This window comes from Micromys minutus, assembly GCF_963924665.1.
Source record: "Micromys minutus genome assembly, chromosome: 24".
NCBI lineage: Eukaryota > Metazoa > Chordata > Mammalia > Rodentia > Muridae > Micromys > Micromys minutus.
The window spans coordinates 12,990,388-13,015,048 of record NC_137959.1 but is presented as its reverse complement, the minus strand read 5'-3'; the positions used below and the strand labels follow the sequence as shown (position 1 = coordinate 13,015,048).

The following is a 24,661-nucleotide window of genomic DNA, read 5'->3' as shown; positions in this document are numbered from 1 at the left end:
TAAGAAACCCTGTCACAAAGTAGGAGGTGAGTGAGGACTGACACCCAAGATTGTCTTCTGACACGAATATGCACACACAAGGAAACTGGCTGTAACGGCACATGTCTGTAATCCTAGCATTTAGGAATGGAGACAGGAAGACGGGGAGTTGCAGATTTGAGGACAGCCTGGGTTACATGAGACCCTGTTCAGAATTTAACCCATTCTTCACCAGCAGATCTACTTAGCACAAGTCAGTCCCTGAAGACCCAGAAATACTTTAATTCAAAACACCTTAGGACATTCAGGTTTTTTTAATTGTTGGTTAAACATATAAAAAGGAACCAGGCACTGATGATTTATGAAAATGAAACAACACTGAGGCAAATGTTACCAATCTTTAAATATTAAACATACAGAACAAACCAGTTATTTGCTTGTACCCACTCAGAGTGTTGACCATGAATACACAGTAATAATAATTTTTTGTCGGGAAGTGTCTTTAAGTCAGAAGACTTGGGGTATTACTGTCTGCAGTCAGTGAAGGTCACCTCAGTGGAGATCCTGAAACGAATCCTTGACCCACAGAAGGATTAAAAAAAATCCTATGATAAAACAAGACACCTGTGAAGAAATTTCTTGGAAAGTAAAAACCAGGTATGTGTGCATAGTCCTAAGTGATTTTTGTCAGTTACACTCTTATGACCTGAACAATAACTTAAAATACTCCTAGCACAGTGCTTCAGTTGAAAGTAAAGAGCAATGCATGAGTAGTAGCCAATTACTTTTAAACTCAAGCTAGAATTTCTGTTGCTGGAGGGAAAAGTAACTTGGCTGTTGAAAGAATAGAGATGTGTCAGCCTCAGGGAGGGCTCATTCCTCCTCTGTCTGAACTGCATTTCAGGCGTCACCAAGAACTTTACAAACTCCCCAGGGATGCCTTGCTGGGAAGCCCTGACCACTACTAAGATTCTTTTGTGCAATCTCAAGTAAACAGGTCCTATCTTCCTCCCCTCTGCATCCCTGACTGACTACTCAGCCTGGGACTAAAGTCCCAAGTAAATCTGGCCGGTTAGCTCCCTGTCTGCAGTGCTTATATCATTTGTAGACTGAGGTTCCTTGGTGTCTGCTACCTAAGAATAGCATGATGTAGTGATGTTCTGTGGCAGTGAAGTTGTTTCCAAAAAGGAGTAGGGTGCTTGGTCATCTCTCACTTGGAATGGCCTGGAGTTGAAGCACGGTGAGACACCATCTCACAGAGCTGGCTTTTGCCTTGATTCATTTGCATATGAACAACTTGTCATTTGTTTGAGGGGCTCAATTCACAGGCCAAGGTCCTGAATACAAGTTCCTGCCAAATAGGGTGTTCTTGGGGCTTAGCAGTCAGCTCAGAAGACTGGAGAAAAGGCAAGAGGTACACAAGTTGTCCAAGCCCTGTCTACACAAGCTTTCCCACAGAAAAGAAACTGGAGATAGGCAGTGCACATCTCTAATTGAAGCACTCCAGACACTGAAACAGGAGGTTAAAATTTTGAGACCATCCTAGGCTGCTGACCCTGTCTCCAAAATAAAGTGCAGACAGAAGAACTGAAACATCATACCTCACTTCTAGACTTCCAACTTCCTGGACCTTGTCCCAAAGGACTTGCATCAAAAGATGCTTGACTGCAAATTCAAAGCTTTGCTGCTGCTTATGTCTTGCTACAAGCCCTGTTCCTCAGAACTCTGTCCCTGCAGCCAGGCTGATCCTATAAACTGACACTAGACAGCAGTCCTATTTACATGTAGTTAACAAGAAAATACATTAGAAAGGGGGTCTTTGTCTAGCATCTAAGAGTCAGTAGTAAAGATAAAACTCCTGTTTATGACATGTCCATTTCAAACATAAGCCAGAGATGTTAAAAAGTGACAAGTGTCAATCAGACATTTTCTCTTCTGTTTGGGACTACCCACCAATATGCAGTTTTCACCTCCATTTGCCAGAATACCAAATTGAGAGAATAGCATCCCATGGAAGATTCGATGGGAGGGAGTGTCAATCCTTGCTATAGAGCTTGGCTGAGCCTCCTATAGCCAGGAGAGGTTTTATATCCCTGTGTATGCTGTTCACTGACCACCAAGGTCGTGTACCAGTCTCTTCCCCAGCACCCTGGAAATGAACACTGCCCGAAGTAGACCAATGGTCTAGCTAATTTGGAACTGTAGAGGCTGAAGCACAGAGCCTCTGTGTACAACGTAGTAGCTGCTTTAAACTGATGCACAGGTCAAAGCCATCCTGTAGTGCGAGTCCAAAGAAGCCACACAGCCATCTGCAACAGGCATGGGACTACATTCTCGGCTCCCTCGAGGAAGGAGACTGACCACCAGACACTCAGTTTAGGCCCAGCCCTTGAAACTTGGCAGTGTCTGTACACACAAAGTAAGTCCGCAGCTCCCCTTTGCCTTTGACGTTGATCAGCCCACGGCACTCACAAGAGTATCCCAGTCCCTGGAGGATGGTGCATGTCTCTTCCGTAACCTAAAATGACAAAGAGCCCTGTCTTCAGAGATGAAAGGAATGGCTAACGAGCAGTATGTCTGTTGTCTTCCTGATAATGTTGACCAGAACCATACAGCCAAGTGATGGAAGGGCCAGGTCCTAGAGCAGGATACCTCCTCTGGGGATTTCTTTTCCCCAGTCAATCCTTCCCAATGGACCTTTACCTGGATTTTCCCGAGCTCTCCAGTGCTCTCCATGCGGCTGGCAACATTGACTGTGTTTCCCCAGATGTCATACTGAGGCTTGCGTGCTCCAATTACTCCAGCAATCACAGGCCCATGGTTTATGCCTTAAGATGGTGTACAGTTAGCTATTTATAGTGATATTGAGGGAGCTCACAGAAAGGGGTAACAGCACTGAGGGGGTGCAAGTTCCTTTGGAACTATTCTTTCCAAGGCATGAAAGGCCCCAGCTGTCTCTTGTCCATACTCTGGACTCGTTTATTCTTAACCTAGTATCTGCTAATTTCCCCTTTTAACAAAAAGAAATAGGCTTTAAGTGCCTGCCCTTAAAGCTAACTATGACTAGCTAGATTTAATAGATTTGTTTTATTCTCTGTATTTTAAGATCATTTATTTTCAGCCATGATTTTGGCCCTACATTTTATAGTTAAATATTATTAAAAATTATAAAGGTAAGGGTTAGTGGTTGGCAAGATGGTACACCCAGTAAAGATGCCACCAAATCTGATGACCTGAGTTGAATTTCCAGAACCCACAGAATGAAAACCAACTTCTGTAAACTGTTCTCTGACCTCCACACATGCACTGTGTGTGTCACACCAAATAAGTGTAATTTAAAATTGTTGAATAAAAGGGGGTTGGAGAGGGGAGGTAGCTCAGTTTGTCACACAAACATGAGGACCTGAGTTGGATCCCCAGTGCCCCATGTAAAAAATGTGATGACACACACCTGTAACCTAGTGTTGGGGGTATGGATGCAGGCAGATATCTTGGACTCACTGGCCCACCAGCCTAACTAACCTCTTTAGCAAGCTCCAAGCTCCAGAGACACAGTCAGGAAATGAGTTACCCCTCCCCGAAGTAACTACATGAGATATGCAAGGGAGGTCAGTGTTAATGGTAACATCAGAGGGTCTGCTAAAACCTCATGGCAGAGGGAGGGCCCAGGACACCCTTCAACCAGGAGGTGTGGGCAAGTCTGAGCTCTTGTTTTTGGCCCTCACCAACTCGGAGGCGGAAGGAATTGAAGGAGTGCCTGTTGATTCCATCCAGCTTGCTCATCAGGGCCATGCTAAACTCTACCAAGACACCGATGTGCACATGCTTCCGCTCCAGGTCCTGAAAGACATGGGTTACATAACCTACTCTATGCAGCCTGAGGGCACGCACACACCCATGGGAAAGGGGTTCCTGTCCCTCCTAGGGGTTTCCAAGCTATGCCACAAAAGGCCTCTGCCACCTGACACAACCTTTAAAAGATGACAGAACTGGGGATGGCCTGTAGTATTTCCTTTGACGTGGGCCTGGAGTACCTGGTTCTCGTGTCCTGAGGGGGCACTGAGCCCTGCGGCAGCCATGTAAGTGCTGCCAATGGTCTTGATCTTCTCCACACCACTGAACTTGGGCTTCAGCAGCAGCTGCAAAACAAACAGAAGCTGCAGTATCCCTGGGGCTTAGAAGTGGAAGAGGGCCCTCCTCCCACCCTCGATACAATCTGAGTTCCTGGCTGCAGGTGAGAACATGGTTCCCATCGTCTTCTCGTCCTTTCCCTTGTATTCTGATCCTTTTCAGAGCACCATTTACTTAGAGGTGGGTTAGTATCCCCCATAAAGTTCAGTCCAAACCAACTTCCTGTTAGAGTTGACAGCACCAGCTTAGCCCTAATCAAAATTGATCTGGAAGGACTGAAATCTACCTGTTAGCATCTGCCCAGTAGAGATTTAATAAAAGTTTGCTTAATAAATAAGTTTGTCTCTTGGTATTTAACGGCCTACACTTCCCAGCTGGTTGGCTTCATGTTTTGTTTAGCTGCTATTTTCTCTGACAGGACTAAGGATCAAGTCAGAGCCTCACAGATAGCTGAGGTTGCATATTACCACTGAGCCTCCACCCTCCTCTTGCGACCACACAGGTAGCAGACTGGCCAGGCTATACCTCGTCAAAATCAGCGATGATCTCATTCAGCAGGCGAAGGCACTCCAGTCCTTCTTTGTTGACATCACACTCGGTGTAGAACACTTTGAAGTCCGGAACGGATGCAAACATGACACAGACACAGTCATAAGACTGATGGTACCAGTCCTGCAGCAGGGCAGAGGAGAAACAACACTAACCAGGGGCGCAAGTGCTGGTGGGGAGGGTCAGTCCAGGTGGTTGGCTGTGTGGGCTGTGACCTTGTGACTGCAGCTAAGGCAGAAGTCTAGTCAGGAGGTGGTTTTATGCTGAGTTGTCATTGGGCCTGTTTCCTACATTATTAGAAAGGCTCTGCCATATGCACCTCTTGGAGGTACAGACACCTCCGCATGTTTTTCCAGAATGGAAGTGAAGGCCAAGGAGGTGAGGCATCTTGTCCGCAACCCCCACCCCGGTGGCTGGCTGTAGACCTCTTACATGACTGCAAGCCTGCCTTTATACCTAGCAATCTCTCGGGGGGAGGGGTTACTTTTAAATAGCCCATGCTTTACTAGCACAGGGTAGCTCTTCCCACAGACTCCCTGCCCTTCATGTACCTCGGCTGCTTTGTCACCAATGAAGTGGGCAGCCACATGTGCTGGCAGCACATTTTCTAGGAGGAGGCGGTTCACATTCTCCATTGTTTCAAACTCCTCATGCTCCTTCTTGAACTTCTTCTTCCACAGACAGTCCAAGCGGCAGTAGTAGTCAATCTGCAAACCAGGAAGCCAATGTCATACCTGTGACACAACATCCAGACCTGGGACCTAGGGTGCTGGGCCAGCCTACCTCCAGTGCTGCCCACCCCACCCAGCCCAGTGTAGAACAAGACCAGCACCTTCATAAAAGGCCTCTGCCATGTTGGTATCTCAGACCCCATCCTCCCCCTGTACTGTCTGCTCAGCAGAGGCTGGGCAAGGGAGCCTACACACCTGTCTAGACAGCAAGATGAGGGTGGCATAGAACAGGATCAGGTAGAAGTTGATCATGGTCTTCAGGTCTCTCTCTAAACAACTGCTGGGGGAGGGGGCAGTCACCTGAGCCCCCAGAGCATGGGTGTGACTGTGCGTGCTTTGTGCAGCAGACAGGAGCAGATGTATCCTAAAGGGGGTAGGAAGTAAACAGTTGCAGCTGTGTAGGGAAGAAACCTCAGCAAAGGGACTTACGGGTCACTCCACAAGGCCCATCTGCTGAGTGAGGGTCCTTGTGAGTAGTGAGAACAGCCACTGTAGACTGTCGTAAGAACCTGGCCAGAGAAAGGCAGATAATTTTTTCCAGGTCCTCGAGCTTCTAACCACATGGGATGCAAGAGAGGTCCTTTCCTCAGTCCAAAGCGGTGAGGGCTGCACTTCACAGGACTGTACCCGCCCAGGAGGCAACAGACATCGGCACTTCTGACACTGATGATCCAGGCCACAGCTCATACTAAGCTGGCTCAGGGCTCCCTTCTCACCCCTTCACTGACCCAGGGCTTCCCCAAGAACCCATCAATAAGCCAAACCCAGCTCTGACTGCTAAGATCCAGAGCCTGAACCAGTCACTATCCCTCTGCAGAGCAGGAACTACACCATTTGCCCAGTGGCTGGTCCAGTGGGACGATGGACAGAGACACACCCTGCTCTGGGCAGGCGCTAAGTGAAAACAAACCAGCTTGCGGTAGTGGGCTACAGAAAGACACAGCAAGTCAGGCCCTACCTGTGTGTACCGTTGGTCTCGGTGCTGTTGCCTGAGACATGCCAGCATGGGTAGAGGTTGAAGAGCAGCAGGTAGGCCACCAAGGCCACTGTCAGCAACATGGCCTTCAGTTCCAGGCTCATCCGCAGGAAAACAGAACATGCAATGAAGCCCAGGATGCAGCTGCAGGCGTAATACTGTAGGTGGGGACAATGTCCTGTGTCAGTCACCAGGAGGCATGCCTGGAGCAGGCTAGCATTAACAGTCCACTGAGGCCAAGTGTCTGTACCAGCCTTGACCCTCTGCTCTCCTTCCAGCAGAGATCCACAGGGAAGCTGATGGTGACTTCTTGTTTTACCACTTCTCTTGACTTGTGCTTCTGCAGGCAACAGACCTTGCTTTATGTCAGCTGCCCTGAGCCTATCTCTTCATTCCTTTAAGGTCTCAACCTCTCTAAAGTGCAGGAAATGTGACCCAAAGACATCCTCTAGTGCAACTGCTGGTCTCCACTCCTGCCTACCCCAAGACTTAGAGCAAACAGCCAAGACCTAGTTTCTTGTTTCCCTGGCATTGGGGCAGGCAGGAACACGTTTGGCTACCTGGACCTGGCCTTCTAAGGATATGCTAAAAGACACTGAACCCCATTCTTCCTCTCCACAGTCTCAAGACTCAGGCTTCAAACCATGAGCTGTCCATTCTGGCCAGAGTAGACCAATAGAACCAGTAGCTCCAGAGGATTAAGCTGGGTGCTGGGGGAAGCCAGGATAGCATACTTACCGGAAGGAGTTCACATGGGGTCCCAACTCTGTTCCTTGCAGCCAGTGGGTTTGTCTCATTGTCTCCAAGCTGCTCTGGGCCTGGGTTAAACGTCAGTGGCTGAGGGGAGACAGGTTGCCACTAGAGTATATACAGGGACTCATCTGCCAGGCCCAAGGGAGTTGACCCAAGACAACTATGAGCACCAAAGGTAGCCTGTGGCTGGGTGCTGGGCTCTGCATTGAGCCCAGTGAGTGGCCGTGTCCACAGCAACCACCAAGTATGGAGTACCTGGGGTGGGGAGGGATACAGAGCAGAGGGTTGGAGCAGCAGCAGCCCAGGCAGGCGTGGGAAAAAGTTGGGGTAAGCCCTCTCAGGAGCCCCCTTCTTCTGGCCCTGAGAGACAGGCATGGGAGCACTCTCTTTGGACTGCAGAGTTCAATATCTGCAGCACTGTGGAGCTCTCTGCTGCAAGATCTTACAGGCTGCTCTGCAGCTACCAGCATATGACTTGGATCGGAGGGCAAGACATCCCTTACTTACAAAAACGAGTCCCAAAGCGGGTGGGAAGGAGGAGCCGGCTCCCAACACATACCTGCAGAGTTTCTGCATGCTTCAAGCCCTCCCTTGAAGTTGGTAAGGAGCTCAAAGCCTGCCCTGGGGACCTCAAGAGATCACTACAGAGCTATGAGGGAGTCACACTAGATGGAGCTGTTCAGGTAACAAGACTGGGATTCTGGAATCTGGGTTCCCCAGGTCAAAGGTCATTCCTTTCCCCCAGGAGATAATGTCCTTGGCACACACACAGCCATGCTGGCGCTTGCTGTCCTGGCCCCATAACTCACCATGTTGATGACGGCAACAGTCAGTAAGCTGCCAACCGTCAGCACAACCAGGGGAAGCCTGAGCAGGGGCTGCGTCTCCACGCTCTCCGAGATGGCCCGGAGTGTGCTTCGGGCGGGAAAGCACCTCTAGGGAGAGGGAAAGTCATGCAAAACAGCAGCTGGGACCAAGGACAGCCTCATTCAGGAAAGACGGATGGCACTAACCAGCCTGGGAGGCTGAGGACTTGGGGACAAGCTGTAGGGACTCAGTTATCCTGGAGGGAAGATAGGGTACCCGATGGCTGCCCAGAGCAAGGCTGCTGGGAGGGAGGGGTTATAGGGAAGAGGATGAGTCCACTGAACTCGGTCGGTCGGGCTCACTCACCGAGAACTCAATAGCAAAGCAGAAGCTTAGAACCAGCCCCAGTAGGCAGGCCACCAGCCCAAAGGACACGCCCAGAGTTGCCATCCTGGAAAAGAGGGAAAACTTGAGACCAGGTTCCTTCTACCAGTCCCAATTCTACAGCTCATGGTCACCTGTCCCTCCCCAGTGAATATTCTTTATCTAGCAAAGAAGACATTGGAAGAAAAAAAAAAAAGAAGAATCCAAATGTCCCACAAACAACAACCATGAAGGTCAAGGTTGTCATCCAAGTGTATAAGAAGTGAGTCACATCATGAGCCTCTGGAACTGCCTGACACATAAAACACAAACGCATCAGTACAGAGGGATGGAGAGATTGCTCAGTGGTTAGGAACACTTGTTGCTCTTGCAAAAGGATCCAGATCCAGTTCCCAGCACCCACATGGTAGTAGCCAGCCACCTACAACTCCAGTTCCAGGTGACTGGACACCCTCCTCTGAAGGCCTCAGGCACCAAGCACACATGTGGTACAAATACATACATGTAGACAAAACACACATAAACTCAATAAAAAGTATGTTTCCCATATATAATTTTTCACTTAGTTTGGTTTTGATACAGGTCCTTACAGCCCTGGTCAACCTGGAACTTACTGTGTGGGCCAGGCTGGCCTCAAACTTGCAGCAACCCTCTGCCAGCGTGCTGTGGAATCACAGGCCCAGGTCACCATACCTGGTTCCTATTTTAGCCTTTGTGTGTGTGTGTGTGTGTGTGTGTGTGTGTGTGTGTGTGTGTGTGTGTGTGTGTGTGTGTAGGCACCTGCATGTCATAACATGCATATAGAGGTTAAAGGATAACCATGAGGGGTGGGTAGCAATGATTGAGCTCAAGCTGTCAGGTTTGATGGCAGGTGCCTTCATCTGCAGAGCCATCTCACTGCGCTACTAAGCACAGCACCCTACTAAGCACAGCACCTACTAAGCACATCCACAGAGGCAGCTGTGCTTGTTTCAACTGCCCTCCGGAAGCTATTTGTGGCTAAGCTTGTTCCTTCTGGCCCTAGCCCCTTTGTCCCTGTCCACCCAGAACCCGAAGCAAGTATTTCAGGGCTTTGGAGTCCAGGCTAGATGCCACTGTCTCTGCCTCACTTCCCCACCTGAAAGAAGGACTGGCAGAGGCCACTGTTTCCAGAGGCCAAGACCACCCAGATAACAAGATTTGGCAGGAGACAGAGGAACCTGGCAAAGTTTCACATTCAGTCTCAAGGAAGGGCTCGGAACTCCAACTTTGGGGCCATCCCCCTGCTCCAGCGGTGAGGGACCCATAGCTGAAGTCCCTGCTAACCACAAAGCACACCTGGCCAGTTTTTGCTGGGTCACCAGTCACCACCCTCTAACCCATTGCCCATCTACCCCACCACAGGCTGACCTGGGCATCACTAGGAGGTGGACAAGCAGGATGCAGACGAAGACAAGGCTGGCACAGGCGAAGTCATAGCGAGCCCGGGGGATGGGCACCAGGCGGTACTGGAGGAGGGGAGGTGACATGACTGTGAGAGACAGCTATTGGCAGGGTCCCTTCTGTACCCCACCCCAAGTTCATATTCTAACATAAAATGCCTGCCACCTCTCCTGGAGTTCAAGGTGGCACTGCACACAGTCATTTATTTACCCACCAGCATTATATAATTCCTCTCTACATGGGCAATGCCCTGCACCCCACGAGGCTTTTGCTTTCATTTCTCAGGCCCCATGGACAGGAACCAAGCCTGACGTGAGGCTTTAACTGGACCTGACCTCACCCCTTACCAAAAAGTATTATCTGGCCTTGAGCCCTGACAAGTAGGGCTTCCCTCCATATGGTGTCGCTTTGTTAGCTCAGCATGTTCTCACAGCAGGGGAAACAGAGACTCAGGCCATGTGACCCATAGGCAGGGGAAGGCTCCTCCACTCATTTCCCCCTAGCTTCGCTCAGATCCCCAGGGAGAAGGGTCCCTCCCTCATTCCTGGACACCAGGCTCTGAAGACCGGGACCCTACCCAGCATCCATAGCCTAAAGCTAAGGACAACCAGCTTAGAGCCTCCAGCTCGCAGCCTCCTATCTCAGCCACCTGGCTGGCCACTTGGGGAAAAGGCAGATTCGACCCTGGCATGGGCCCAAGGCTTGCAGGGAGCCACGAGTTGCTCTAGACCTACGCAGTCACTAGAGCACAAAACGTGTCACAGCAGCAGGCTGGCGGTCCTACAGGTATATAACCAGGAGACTGAATTTGGGGTGTCGTTCTCCTGAAAGCCTAAGCACTCACTTGCCCCAAACCTCAGAGACAAATCTCTAGGGTGATGTCACGAAAAGGGGTGAAGTCAAGAGAAAGAGCCACAAACGGGACCGCACAGAACCCCATCCACCCCAACATCTTAGTGCAAGATCCCCAGAGGGCTCCCCACCCTGTGGGATTTGCTGAACCCATCAGTTCATACCACACTCACCCACCCACCCACCAGGCCTAGGCCTGTTCTCCTGTGGTGGCTGTCCCCCATCCTCACCTCACGCTCAAAGCCCTTCTCCAGGAAGATGGGACCAAAGGTATGGAAGTCATCAGACTTGGAGCAGCAGGGCCTGGGGGAACGGCAGCACAATGCACCCACAGAGCCCGAGAGAGCCACACCCTTAGAGGCAGCCCCAGTGTAAGGGGGGGTGGGGAGCTACTGGTCAGAGCCAGTTCTCAATACCCATCATGAGGGGAGCGGCCCTGCCATGGAAGGAAGGAGGTAGGGTCACAGGCCTCACCTGGTGGAGCTGAGCCCCTCAATGGCTGACAGCATCTCGTCATCACAGTCATCTTCCAAGCGCCCCTTGGGGGATGCACTCCTAGAATTAGAGCCCCAGCCTCATCACCCCAAGGGCCCACTTGCCCGGAGGCCAGCGTGTGGACAGTAGACTCACCAGTGGGGTCCCTGAGTTCATGAAGCCAGGAGATACTAAGTGAAAGGCCAGCAGTCCCTAACCCCCAGACCAAGGCCACCACTTCTGGACAGGACCAGCATAGAAGCCAGAGAAACACCTTTCCTCACCACCAACAAACACACAGCAACTCACTAACCCAGCCCTGGGGTAAGCATACAGCAGGCATTCCACCGCAGCCATTCAAAGAACCTGTAACTTGGAAGTCCTGCACCAAGAGAAGACAAACCCAAGGAGGTCCGGCCTGGGCCTGTAGGAGCTGCTCCAGACAGAGATTGCTCGGGGCACCTGCCTGGCACAGCTCCACCCGGTGAGCAGTGTGTAGGGAGGGCAGTGTACTTACCTATCAGGGGCACGGTGGCGACGCAGAGGAATGGTCTGAGAGTAGGGAAAGGGAAACGGTAATCAATCCCTGAACACTGACCCTCATTCACCATACGACTGGAAGAAGGACCAGGAGAGTCTAGGATATCCCAGGCCCCAGTGGAGCATTCGCCAAATACCCCAGTCCAGAAGGGAGGCTTGGCAGAAACTACCCACAATGCAGCTAAAGGAGCAAGGCTGGGACAGCACCTTTGTACCCTGCCCCTTCTCAGAAGGATCCTAACCCAGGAACCAGGTGGGAGGGGGCCTACCCTCTGCCTCCGTCCGTTGGGGATGGGGGTCTCGCTGCTGCTCACACTCTCCCGGTGGTTGAGGTGTGCAAAGGGCCGTGCTGCCCCCCAGGACTCCAGATAGCGGGTGACACGCACTGAAGCCCGCATCTTCAGAGTCGCATCTCCCTTGGGCTTGGGCAGGTGGTGGCTGGGTGGGGGCGGCTGCTGACTCTGCAATCACAGACATGACCTGTCCCACCTGTTCCCCTCCCGACCAGCCCTGGCATGCACGTGGAGCCCTGGCTAGTCTGGGAAAGGGAAAAGTGAGCCTATAGTGTTCTTCGAGCACGGGCTGGCCTGGGCCCTAGCTGAAGCTCTCATTTTTCATCCCTGTCCCAAGCCAGGAAGAGGCTGATGGCCAAACAGCTCAAGCTCAGTCCCTCTCGAGGAAAGGGGTAATCGGAAGCCCTGCTCTGCCCACCCACATGTGGCTCACACATGCTCCTTCTAGTGAGAGCTGAGGGAGAAAGATGTGTGCTGGCCTAAACCCAGAGACACAGCCACCAAGGCGCAGCAGGCCCACTCCAGGGCAGCCTTTGAAGGACTGCCACACCCAGCTTCAAGTTCTGCTTCACAAGCTTGCTGGATCCAGCACATGCTGGAATCTCAGTGGCTTAGCCAGACCCTGAGTGAGGGTCCAGGTCTACCTTCTGCCCTTGTACCTCTGAGCCCCAAGTCCCACTTAACACATGGCTGGGCCCAGACAGGGTGGCCAGGTATAGCAGGAAACAAGAGAGGAAAAGAAAGAGCCCGAGGTCATCAGACACTCGAATAGGCCACCTTGTGTCTGCTAAGACTCTTGTCTCTCCTACTCAGACACTTTCCCTCAGAGCCCGTCTCCTCATCTTGCCAACATCAGTAGGCAGCAGCCCACCTACAGCTTCAGACCCTGGCCAAAGCGTAATGGCAAATTTACTGGAAACTTCTAGCATCTCCAGGGACAGAAACCTCATTAAACCTTTACCGCCCACCATCTTTCTCTGTCCAGGACCAGAATGTGTAGTTCCACCCTTGGAAGCCCTAGGGTCCATTCAGAGGACAGCCAGGCCACACAGTGAGCAAGAGCAAGGTCTGGAGGTGAGGACCTTCCTCTGAGGCTCCTCTACTGCTAATAACTCTGGTCACATGCTGGCTGGAGACAGGGACGAAGAGAAACTCCCAGAGTCCCCTCTAAACTGCCAGCTACATAAAGGAACAGAGCTGGAGAGAGGGACCAGGTGGGGCGACAGTTTCACACTGCCAGTGGCACACACATGCTGCTGCCTCTCTGGAGCTTGGCTGGAGTCTGGCCAGCATCCTGCAATTCTACTGGCTCAGTCCAGCAGCCCTGGGGGTGGGCTTTGGAACTATATCTGCAGATGTCTTTGAGGTTGGGGCTTTATCCATTTCAAAGCCACCACGTGCATGCTCAGAGCAGAGCTGGGTGGTCCACAGGCTAGAGGGCCCGTGGTCCTTGGCAGCACAGAATGAAATAAACAAGGACGAGGATAAATAAACGGGAGCACGTGGCAGGCCGGAAGGCCAGGATGCAGGGATTCTCCTGTGTGCAGTTGCTGCCCTGGGGACATCAGCAAGATAAGGGGGACATGAAGGAGCCACGGCAGAAAGTGCAGGCTAGGTGGGCTTGTAGGATGCCCGAAGGCCAGGACCAGATGAGGTGGAAGAAGCCCCTGCCAGCATTCTTGAGCAAACTCCAGGATAATTCAGGAGGTCAAGAGCACAGACAGCAAAAAGCAGGAGGCTGCATGGAGAGATCAGCAGACAAACGCAGCTGCCTCTCCAGTTGGGCAACCAGGGAAAGATGGGCTCTGGGAGAAGAGGCAATGTGAGCCAGCCACCTAAGAGCCCCAGACCTGTCACTCCAGGAGCTGGCTGCCTGGCTATCACTGCTTCCCTGAGTCTTCACAGGGGTTCCTGACTCCTGCAATTAACCTCATGGAACTGCGCTAACTGTGCCTGGGGTTGCTGACACAACTCTTGCTCCTACACCTTACAGAAACACAAAGAGGCTGTTCCTTGATGCCTGAAAGTTCCCAGTTCAGGGAAGTACCCTCCTGTTTTGAGCTAGTCTCTACCACCTCAACAGTCTTGAGTGTCAGTGGCTAGTAGTTGGGACCCTGTTCCCAGGCTGCCCAGCCCCCACCCCCCCCCAAGCCCTCGTACCCGGGGGTCAATCACCAAGTAGGTTCGGATGTTCATCTCTTTCAGATAGGGGTCTCGCTGCTCCCCGTGCCCATCCTCCACCTCGTATGCCTTGTCCAGGTGATTCAGTGTCGCCTCTGTGATGTGCACCCGGCTGAGGAGACACACGTCAGATAAAGCAGCATGGTCCAGGAACCCGCTTGGGGGGGACACATAGCAGGTGGGGCTGGCTCCACCCCCTGCCTCTACACCCAGTTCTGATCATCATGGCCTCTGTCCCTACGCTGCTGAAACTCACCCAGGGACCCCAGCTGCCTCCATCCTGTTGGCCAGGGACACATCATGGGACCACACGTCATACTGCCACTTGCGGAGCCCGATGACCCCACACAGCACATTCCCGGAGTGAATGCCCACACGCATGCTGATGTCCACTCCTGTGGCCTCGCGTACCTGCCTGGAGCAGAGACGTCTGTCACCTACCGCTGCTTCAGAACCTCACTGGGGGTCTTGGGGATGGCAGGGCACCAGGGAGGGAGACAGAGCTTTCTCAAAAAGCCCAAGCATCCCGCTCCTGGGAGCGTGCAAGCTCATATCCAGGTCTCTAAGACTGAGGGTGTCACTTAGGCTGATAGACCTCATTCTGTCCCTGATGTTCCTTGCCTAGCAGCCCCGGTTGGCTCTGATGAGGCTACCAGGATATAAGTAGGGGGTGCTGAGCCCTACCCAAGACCCAGCATAGACAAGGACTCTGGGGGCTTCTCTATCCCAACTACAGGAATAAGAGCCTCACTCAGTACAAGGAGCCTCTAGGGTATCGTCTCCCAGAATGAGGCACCCAACCCACCTCCGAGCATGACCAGAGCTCTGTACTCCTCGGGCAAGCTGGTGGTAGAGACACAGGCCCACCAGCACCTTTGTCCACCACTAGCACTGGGGGTGAGCTGAAGCCACTCAGGCTAGACCCAGCAGAAGCAAAGCTGTCTCCATACAATGCAGAGTAGAGACCTGCTGGGTCACATAGTAGGCAATCTGCGCTGTGGACTCTTACCACCTGGTGCTGGGTCACATAGTAGGTGGTCTGCACTGTGGACTCTTACCACCTGGGGACAGTTCTGGAGGCACAGCAAAGTGGTATTGGATTGGTATTTCCTCTGCTGCTTGGACAGGCCACCTCACCTACCACCTCATGGTCCTTTCACCCGTCACGCCCCTGAGCACCTCACCGCCACATTGATAACAGCAGGACCCAGAAGAATCAGGTCGCCCTGTTGCTGGAGAGTGAGTTCTCTGGCACCAGAAGTTTCTCAGATGAACGGGAAGCAGACAGGATCCTGGAGCTGGACTTTGCCTCTGAAAGGCCTTCCTGCTATCTGCCCTAAGCAGCTCCTGCTGTCTCAGTCCTTGGCAGGGAGGGGTAAAGTCCAGCTTAGCTTTTTATTTTACATATCTTTGGAGACAGGGTCTCTCTAAATGTCCTAGAAATTGCTATTTAGACCAGGTTAGCCTCAAACTCATCCTGCCTCTGCCTCCTCAGTGCTAGGATTAAAGGTGTGCACCTCCATGCCTGGCCTAGCTTCAATTTTTTTTTTTTTTTTAAGATACTTCTAGGACTTGAAGTCACAGGTGGACCCAGAGGAAGAGAGGCCCACAGGAGCTGAAGGTCCTCCATACAGCATGCTGTGGGAATCCAGGTAAGCTCCACTCCCCACCCCCACCCCCACACCTCAGTTTGTAGTTTGGCAGGGGACATCATCCTGTGCCCTGGCCCATCTGCACCTACTTAATAGCCTCACATATATCCAGACCCATCTTCACACAGTTGCGGGCATGGGTGGGCAGCGACACAGGCAGGCCTGACACGCAGTAGTAGCAGTCACCCAGGATCTTGATTCGCATGCACTCGTTGGCCTGCAGGGTAAGCGAGCAAGGGGGCGTGCTCAGGGCAAGCCTGGGGTTAGCCGGATTCCTCCCCAGGAGGAGTGGAGCACCTTCAATTCTGGCCCAGCGGGGGGAGGGCAAGGACCGGGAGAGAGCTAACCAGGAACCCAGGTGAAAGCAAGGCTGGGTAAGGGCAGTGCAGGAAGGACTGACTGTCTTTGTTTGTCCATGCACTGTTTCTGCATCTACTGTATTCCTGGCCAGGTAGCGGGACATCATGGCAAACCACGGATTTAAATCCCGCTTCTGTGGAATGCATGTGCTGGCTGGAGGTTGGAACTAACTCAATACAACTGGGAGATGCACCCAGAAGATAAGACACTGGAAAAAAGTCTATGGGCCCAGGAGACCAGAGCCCACACAGCCCTAGAGAATCCCAACAGGTATGTGCAAAGGCTCCAAGGCGAGGAACCTACTTAAAATCAAACTAGGGCAACCAGTGTGGCCAAATCAGAGTAAGTCAGGCAGGAATTGTAGCAGGCATCCTATGCAGAGACCAGGAGGAGTTAAACTGAGGACGCTATGTTGCTAGGCCTAGGGGCAGGGAAGAGCAGAGAGGGAAAGTGTAGGGGGGAGCCAACCAAGGGTGAGAGTGGGCCCCCACAGGAGCGTTCAGGGAAGGTGGGTCTTGGATGGAAGTCAGCAGTCCCACAGTGCTGAAGCCACCAGTCCTCTCAGACCCCCAGCAGGGGTCACATGGAGGAGTCTGGTGCAAACACCAGTGTTTGCTTAGCATTTTCCTGCTCATCCCACTATCCCAGGTGCCCGGGCCGCCTGCTCTCTGGCTCTCACAGGGAGGAGTGCAGGGCTGGAGCAATGACATCTAAGTTCCCTCCCCCGGGGATGAGGGCCGACTGTGCCAAGCCAGCCCGTCTCCGAGTGCAGCCGGTGTTTAGCAGGCGTCTGATCCTTCTGCACCGCCCTTGAAAGCACATAGCTCGTGGGCCGTGAATGCCAGAAGGGCAGCCCCAGTCACACGGCTCAGCAGCAACATTCAGGAACCACAGAGAGATTTGGTAAAGGATGAAAAGTCACTCCCATGTCGTACTTCCCAGGCTTCTCAGCACTGGAAGGACAGACCCCACTCTTTGCCTAGCCCACTGTGTCCTTATCTGTCCCCTCACACTCTGTTCTGCACACACTGAACTTCATTCATGCCCTGAGGCTGAGCTTTGTGTCTGCTCCAGGTCTGTTCCCCTGCCCCACAGGCTTCCTTCCCAGAGTCTGTCTGCCCCCACCCCCCTCAAATGGGATCTCACTATGCAGTCTTGGCTGGCCCGGAACTTGCTATGTAGACCAGACTGTCCTCAGACCCACAGGGATTAGTTTGCCTCCGTGTCCCAAGTGTTGGGATTAAAGGCCTGTGCCACTGCGTTTTTTATGAAGGCTTCTCAAGTTCTCTTCTGTGCACAGTTCACCTAGAAATTGTCAAGCTGAGACTCTGAGGGATGCCAGGCATTCTGGCTACTTGCAGATCCCCAGGTAAGGGCAAAACTGCCAGGCTAGAAGCCATCCCCTGCAGGTCGCAAGTCTAAGTCCCCATCTGAGCTTCTGGACCCATAAATACCCTAGGTGTGCACTCTGTAACCCGTTCTCCTCCTGCTGAGGTGGGAACAAGTTTCTGTACCTTGGCATGCCACTCGCATGGAGTACTTGAGAAAACCACCTACTACCAAGACACTAAAATTCAGCCCCAGCCTCCACCCACCCCACCCCCCACCCACTCTCTGCTCACCTTGGCAATCTGGTCAAACTTCCCAAACAGCTCGTTGAGCACCACCACCAGCTCCTTGGGAGAGCAGTCGCTGGCCAGTCGCGTGAAACCCACGATGTCTGCATACAAGATGCTAGTGCAGGCGGACAGGACTCGGATCAGATCCCTGGGAGGTGGCTCTGCCTCTCCCCACTTCCACCCCAAAGGTCAGGAGAGGTACTGCCAGCCAGCTTGATCCATCCTAGTCCCAGAGTCTCCCACTACAGCTAGACAGAGCAGACCATCAGCTGGCATCGTTCAGCTCCCAGCATCCTTCACTCTCCCTGGACCTGCACCCAGGGAGTCAAGAGACCTGAACTCCTAAAACACAGTTTGCCCTTCCTTCCGATCTGCCCCAGGCCCTTGAAGAAGCACAGGTGAGAGAGCTGGACAGTGGCTCCTGACCTTCCTAAAGCCAGGACTCTTTCATAAGTTTCTCATGTTGTGGTGACCCCCAGCCATAAAATCATTTTTGGTGTTATTTCATCATAACTGCGATTTTGCTACTGCTATGAATTGTAATGTAAATATTTGTGTTTTCCAGTGGTCTTAGGTGACCTCCCCCAAAGGGGTCGAGACCCATGGGTTGAGAACCACTAATGCTGAGGTTCCAGGGGGTGGGAGGTAATGGCCCTCAGGCCTCACAATGTTCCATGGTCTGTAAGATCCCAGGCAGATCAATGCAACCCTGGCTGATGCTAATAGATGTCTGCTGGATTATAACGCTGGCCCTCAGGCAGAGACCCAGGTGGAACTCAAAGTAACCACCCTACACCTCACAAGAGATCCTACACCCTAATTAGTAAGGGCAGGTAAGGCCAGGAAGCACCTGATCACCAGCCTTGGGGTCTTTACCTTCTTTAGGAAGAACCATCAGAAAGATCCTCTCTGCAGTGTCCAGTTAGTTCCCGTGGACTGCTATCATTTTGGAGGGACACTGGGCTTTCTCACCCCAATACCACCCTAGACCTTTAATAGCCTTGATCTAATCCTCTCCCAGAAGAAACAAGAAGCTGAGGCCCAAGGAAGGGTCAATCCTGTCTAGACTGAAGCTCCCTACAAAGCACTATCTCCCTAAAACCAGGAGAGTGGTGGCCAAATCCCCAGAGGACACGCACTGTGCATTTGCGAAGCCCTACCCACCTGACATTCTGGTGCCGCTTGACATAGAGGCTATGAAAGTTGTTGTCAGGCATGTAGTGGCGGTCACCGCCCTCTTTGAGGCGCTCAATGATGGCCAGCTTCATGCCCATGGAGATGTGAGCTGGGAGCACTGAAAGCAGCAGATTCTCCTGAGCGTGGGAGGGCAGAGCAGTGGGAGAATTTGCGGAGGTAAGCAGAGTCTCAAGAGCCCTAAGCTAGCCACCTACGAGTTATTCTTCCCACAAGTTCTGCCCAGGAGGCCACTGTTTCCTGCTAGGTTATATCAACATTGCATGATGGAGTACACGCCCTCCCTGTCTCCAAAGCTCCCAGGACCAAAATCTGCAAGGGATCAGTCACATGGGCTGCATGGGCAACACTCAGCCCAGTGAAGGATGGGCTAGGTGGGGTATATAGCAGTTAGGGGGTGGGAGAGAGGATGCCGGTTCCTACCTGCTGGCGCTTCTCCACACGAAGCTTCCGACGGATCTGGATGCACTTGACGGTGTAGATGAAAAGATCCCTCGAAGCATCCTGCAGCTGGTGCTTGTGGAAGGCACCCGTGAAGTTCCCACCCAGGAGGATAACAGCGTTGGCCAGGAGCTGAGGGCAGCCAAGCGCAAGGTTCGGCACAACCCAGCCGGTACATTTGCTCACTACTTAACCCCACAGAGGACATGGTGGCATCTATCCCGTTGCCTGACTTAAACACTCCTTAGGCTGTCATTTGTCCAGGGTTAGACAGAAAACTGAAGCCCAGACAGTGACTGGTCCCTAACGAGTTGCTGTGACCACAGGACCAGGACCTGAGCCTTCTACCCTTCCAGACATGCCCTGGTTATTAAGAGTCCAGGGATGTTAAGTATTTCCAAGTGAGGTGGTCACTTCACTGAGCCGTGAACCCAGCCACAGAAGGCACAGCACGTAGCTGGCATCCCAGAACTCGTCTCCAGGAAGTGGACATCTAGGCCAGTCAGAAGAAAGACACATCTCTACACCACAGTGACATGAATGGGGGGGTACACATTCACTCAACAGAGTCACCGACACCTGGACTAGGATGCTATCAGCCTAGGTCCAGGCCCTGGGGACTGTCACTCAGCGTAGGATCTTACCACAGCAGGGTCCTGAGCAGTATCTAGGGCCTGAGTCCACAGAATATAGCATAGACCAGAAGTTAAGACAGACAGGACAGGGACCTGCCTATAGCCACCTGCCTGGAAACACGGTCTCAAATCTCAAGCAGAACCTGCTCCCACCCGGCCTGTGCCGCTCTCACCTGTAGCCCCAGCTGTGTACTGGACATGGATGTCTCGAAGGCTCTTGTCACAGCTCCAAACACCAGGAGGTGGGAGACAGTGGAGGCCACGCCCACCGCGATGGCTGCCCTTGTGCTGAGAGGCAGCAGAGCATACACCACAAAGACGATGAACAGGAAGAAAGGCACCTGGGGACAGGGCACCCAGAGAGTCACATGACCCAGAACCCTTATCTGAATGTCACCTGGGATGCCCCCAACCTGGAACCTCTCAACTCTCCCCTACACAGTGACAGACACATAGCAGGACAGGAGGACTTTGTTCGTCATCTGAATACTGAGTTACTGTGTGTCAGAGCCCTCGGTTGTTGGCCTGGTAACTGCTGGATGGGGCCGGGTTGTTACCTCCCACAGGCAGTGTAGCCCCACTCCCCTGGCCCTTCAGTCTATGATTTCCTGAACCTGACCCCACCCAACCTCAGCGAAAGGAACCGGCTGTGATCAGAGTGTGTTGTGCTACCTCATGGCGACTGAGTCTTCAGGCAGACTGGTGCAACTCAACCCCAAGGTTCAAGCTGGTTGAGAAAGGTTGCCTGCCTTTACCTGGGATGGCTAGCCTAGTAAGTGAGCAGCCATCTCAGCCTCCACTTGGGGACAGTAGAAGAAAGCAGAGTCCAAAGTGTCCAAGCTGCTAAGGTCAACACAACTTGGCTCTCCCTGGCACACCAACCCAGTGATGCCTTTCACCTCCTTGAGTTGGAATTCTGTCATCTCTAACCAAACAGGTTCTATCCAAAATGCTAGGTACTCAAGGGGGCACTCCTCTGAGAAGAGGGACAACTTAGGGCCATCTGAAATCCAGCACAATAGTCTGCAGGGAGGGCCACGGCTACAGGCTGCACTGGCCCACTCTCATGGATCACTGTCACGAGTGGGCAGAAGGTGCCAACTGCATGTTCCAGACACTGGTACCCAAGCCCAGTGATATCAGCTCCCACCATTACCTGCTCCCATTCGTAGGCTTTGTTCTCCAAGGAATCCCACATCAGCACGGAGCCTAGTGTCATGAGGCAAGCCCAGGTGAGCAGAGCCAAGGCCTGCAGCCACCGCCGTACCAGACACTCAACATATACCAGCACATAGAGAGCCACAAACAGCGTCAGCATGAAGAATGCAGTGCCCAGGACAGCCTGGTGTCTGCGGAGATCCTGGGTAGAGCAAACACACACAGAGTATCCAGACTTTCTCCAATAAAGCACCCATTCCTTCAGGAAGTCTACCCAAAATCATGGCGAGCACCTTCCATACAGCAGTGTTAGGCTCTCCTGACACCTGGGTCCCCCCACAACCTCAACCCTGTGTGCACTCCCATTTCTGCTTGCTAGAACTGCCTTCCTCAGTCACTGTAGCAGCTTAGTAACCCCCACCCTGCCCTAAGAGACCACAGGAGCCAGAACCAGGCTGTTCTCAGACAAAGCCTTGCTTAAGTGCCTGGAGGAGAAGAATGTATGCCTGAGGATTGGCTTTGGGGGAACACAAAGAACTGGTATGCCACACAGTGGCAGCACTGGAGTAGAGATGGGGAGAAGGGTCCAGAAGACAAAGGTACCCAGAGATCTTGGATTCCCCCACAGAGCCCAAGCATCATGAGGATGAAGGCACCACCAGCCTCTGGCAAGCAACAGGAAAGGGGTATCTAGGTTGTAGCTGTGAGGACCTGTTGTCCCTTTCCACTCCCCAAAGGGCACTGGCTTCCTGACAGCCTCTAATATTAGTTCAGGAACTTCCGATTGCATTTACTACAATCAGCAAGAAAATGAAGATAAACAAAAAACAGGTTCTCAGTCATACTGGACACATGCTGAGGGACCAACAGCTGTACGAGCTAGTGACTGCAGCAAAGCAAGGGCACAGGTCAGGAGCAGAGCCCGTTATATCTGTCCTGTGCCCGGCCTGGAGAGATGGCTCAGTGGTTAAGAGCACTGGCTGCTCTTCCAGAGGTCCTGAGTCCAATTTCCTACAACCATATGGTGGCTCACAACCATCTGTAATGAGATCTGATGCCCTCTTCTGGAATGTGTGAAGAGAGATTACTCATAAGCATAAAAACAAGCAAACATATATTTTTTAAAAAAAGATTCTATGCCAGCACTTAGGAGGATGTGAATTCAAGGCCAGTCTGGGTTACATAATACTACCTGGTCTATACATACATACATACATACATACGTACATACATATGTACATATACACATAAATGAGAAAAGAGGAAGAAGAGGATAATGAGAAGGAAGGAAGAAAAAGGAAGAGGAAGAAGAGAAAAGGAGAAGAAAAGGGGGGAAGAAAAAGAAGACGAGGAAGAAAAAAATTCTGAGATCATAAATTCAGCGGAATACAGAGATTGATTGGTGATGTCTGCCGTGGTCAGATAAGGGAAGTAACATACAAACTTGGATTTAGACTTGTTTTTGTTTGTTTGTTTGGGTTATTTTTGTTTCTTGTTTTTGTTTTTGTTTTTAAGATTTATTTATTTTATGTTTATAAGTACACTATAGCTGTCTTCAGACACACCAGAAGAGGGCATCAGATCCCATTACAGATGGTTGTGAACCACCATGTGGTCGCTGGAAATTGAACTCAGGACCTCTGGAAAAGCAGTCAATGCTCTTAACCACTGAGCCATCTCTCTAGTCCCCCCCTTCCCCCTTTTTGGGTTTTTTTGAGACAATGTTTCTCTGTATAGTCCTGGCTGTCCTGAAAGTCTCTCTGTACATTAGGCTGGCCTTGAACTCGTAGAGATAGATCTGCTTCCTCCTCCCAAGTGCTGGAGTTAAAGGCATGCACCACAACCACCGAGTTGTCTTGAACAATCTTTAACAGATTGAATTTCATGGTGAAAAAATTGAGAGTGATTTCTTTAGCACAATTAATATAATAGCTAAAGTCAACACCAGACTCAAGATCAAATTCAAATGGACTTGCTTTCAACCCACCTAGCAGTTCACAAAGGAAAAAGATGAAGCTCCAGGCAGGCATCAACATGAAGAAGCTTTCCTATCAGAGCAAGAAGGCTTGGTGCCACTGCCAAGGGCCTTACCTCATGGCTGAAAGCGATGCTGATAAGGGCAATGCAGGTAGCCACAGCCACCAGGAGGAGCAAGAGCAGCAGTGGCCCGTGCTGGCTGGTGAGCCGGTACTTCTCATAGAGCGCTGCCTGGTTGGGGCCTTCATCACCCTCATTTAGGAAGTAGCGTCCCTTGGCTGGCATCCTCTTCTCCAGTGGCTTGCTCCAGCAGCCTGCTCAGGAGCCCCACAGTCTGAGATGCATCTGTCAACTGATGCTTTTGTATGTGGCCTAGGCTTCTACCCTTCCTGAGGGTTGCAGGCAGAACTGGACAGAGGTACCCAGAGCCTGGAGTTCCATGAGCATGTGGCACCTGCTCCAACCACTGGGTCCTGCTCACTGGTGTCTTCAAGGTGTCTAGGATGAGCTGACAGAAACTTCCAGGTCCTCAGATCTGTGGAGACAAAGCAGACCAAAAACATTTAATGTCTTGGGCCAAGTTAGGGAAGGACTGGCATGAGGGAAGGTGGGGCCAGATGAGGTCTTCCTAGAACTACAGTTTAACACAGTACCTGGGCATATGTAAATTCAAAGTCATTAAAAACGGAATTATGAAAGCCAAGTATGGTGGCACACAAGGGACTGAGGCAGGAGGATTCTGAGTTTGAAGACAGTCTGGACTATATATAACAAGACCCTGTCTAATTTCCACGCCACCCCCCAACCACACGGTCACTTTCTAGGGGCCACATGTGCACCTTACTTGTGGCTACTATGGTGGATGGCACAGACCACAGTACCTTTATCACCCTGGAGACTGGCACAGTACACTGCCACTCAAAGCCTAGGTAAGCCACTTCCTGTTTGGTGACTGACTTTTCAGCATTGTGTGCATGGTGTGAGGCCAGGCCCTGTGCATTTCTTTTTTGAATTATTCTTTAACGATCTCCACAGAGCTCCTGGCTCACTCTTCCAGATCAGATGAGCCTGGTGTGGAATCTGATCCAACCTCTACTTTGTTCCCAGGGTCCCTGTGTGAACAGCACACTCTGGATGCCTGGGCTCGGTCTGTGTCTTCAGATTCAGAGAGTCCCAAACTAAGATCCAGCAAGCCTAGGATTTAAGGAGAGTCTCAGGATCCAGATGGTTTGGAGACACTAAGAAGCTGCAGGCTCAGCTTCCACACTGCTGGCTTCTACCAGGGCAACCCCTATACTAATGCCCTAGAGCAGCTGTGAGCCACTCAACGTGGTCTAAGAACTGAATTTAGGCCCTCTGTAAGAGCCTCAAATACCCTTTGCTGAGGATTGGTTCTAATGCTTCGGATTAATCCAGCCCCCCAAAATTGGGCATCTGCATGTTCAAACCCTGAAGGTCCTTGTCCCCAATTGGTTTTTGATCAGTCAACAAAGAGCCAACAGCCAGTGACTGGGCAGGTAGACTGAGTTTGTGTGAGCTAGGAACTGGGAAAA

General features: G+C 51.9%; 1 protein-coding gene across 2 annotated transcripts; it reads right to left on the bottom strand.

The window, feature by feature from the left end:
• Window positions 1-2,294: 2,294 nt before the first annotated feature.
• On the bottom strand, window positions 2,295-23,393 carry ADCY7 (adenylate cyclase 7; the record flags this gene model as incomplete). 2 transcript variants are annotated; one of them, XM_080936909.1, is made up of 25 exons in its annotated part: window positions 2,295-2,497; window positions 2,683-2,807; window positions 3,705-3,819; window positions 4,014-4,118; window positions 4,636-4,782; window positions 5,211-5,366; window positions 5,586-5,754; window positions 6,349-6,524; window positions 7,105-7,203; window positions 7,929-8,054; window positions 8,293-8,377; window positions 9,700-9,797; window positions 10,815-10,887; window positions 11,059-11,139; window positions 11,576-11,610; window positions 11,868-12,059; window positions 14,052-14,184; window positions 14,329-14,487; window positions 15,814-15,941; window positions 17,707-17,818; window positions 18,868-19,016; window positions 19,321-19,470; window positions 20,147-20,314; window positions 21,130-21,333; window positions 23,223-23,393. In XM_080936909.1, the coding sequence occupies 25 exons, from the start codon at window positions 23,391-23,393 to the stop codon at window positions 2,351-2,353; spliced, it is 3,303 nt and encodes a 1,100-aa protein (XP_080793035.1). In that variant the 3' UTR covers window positions 2,295-2,350. The 2 variants fall into 2 exon arrangements, with proteins under 2 accessions (XP_080793035.1, XP_080793036.1); XM_080936910.1 differs by having other exon boundaries at window positions 5,586-5,670.
• Between the last annotated feature and the right edge of the window lie 1,268 nt (window positions 23,394-24,661).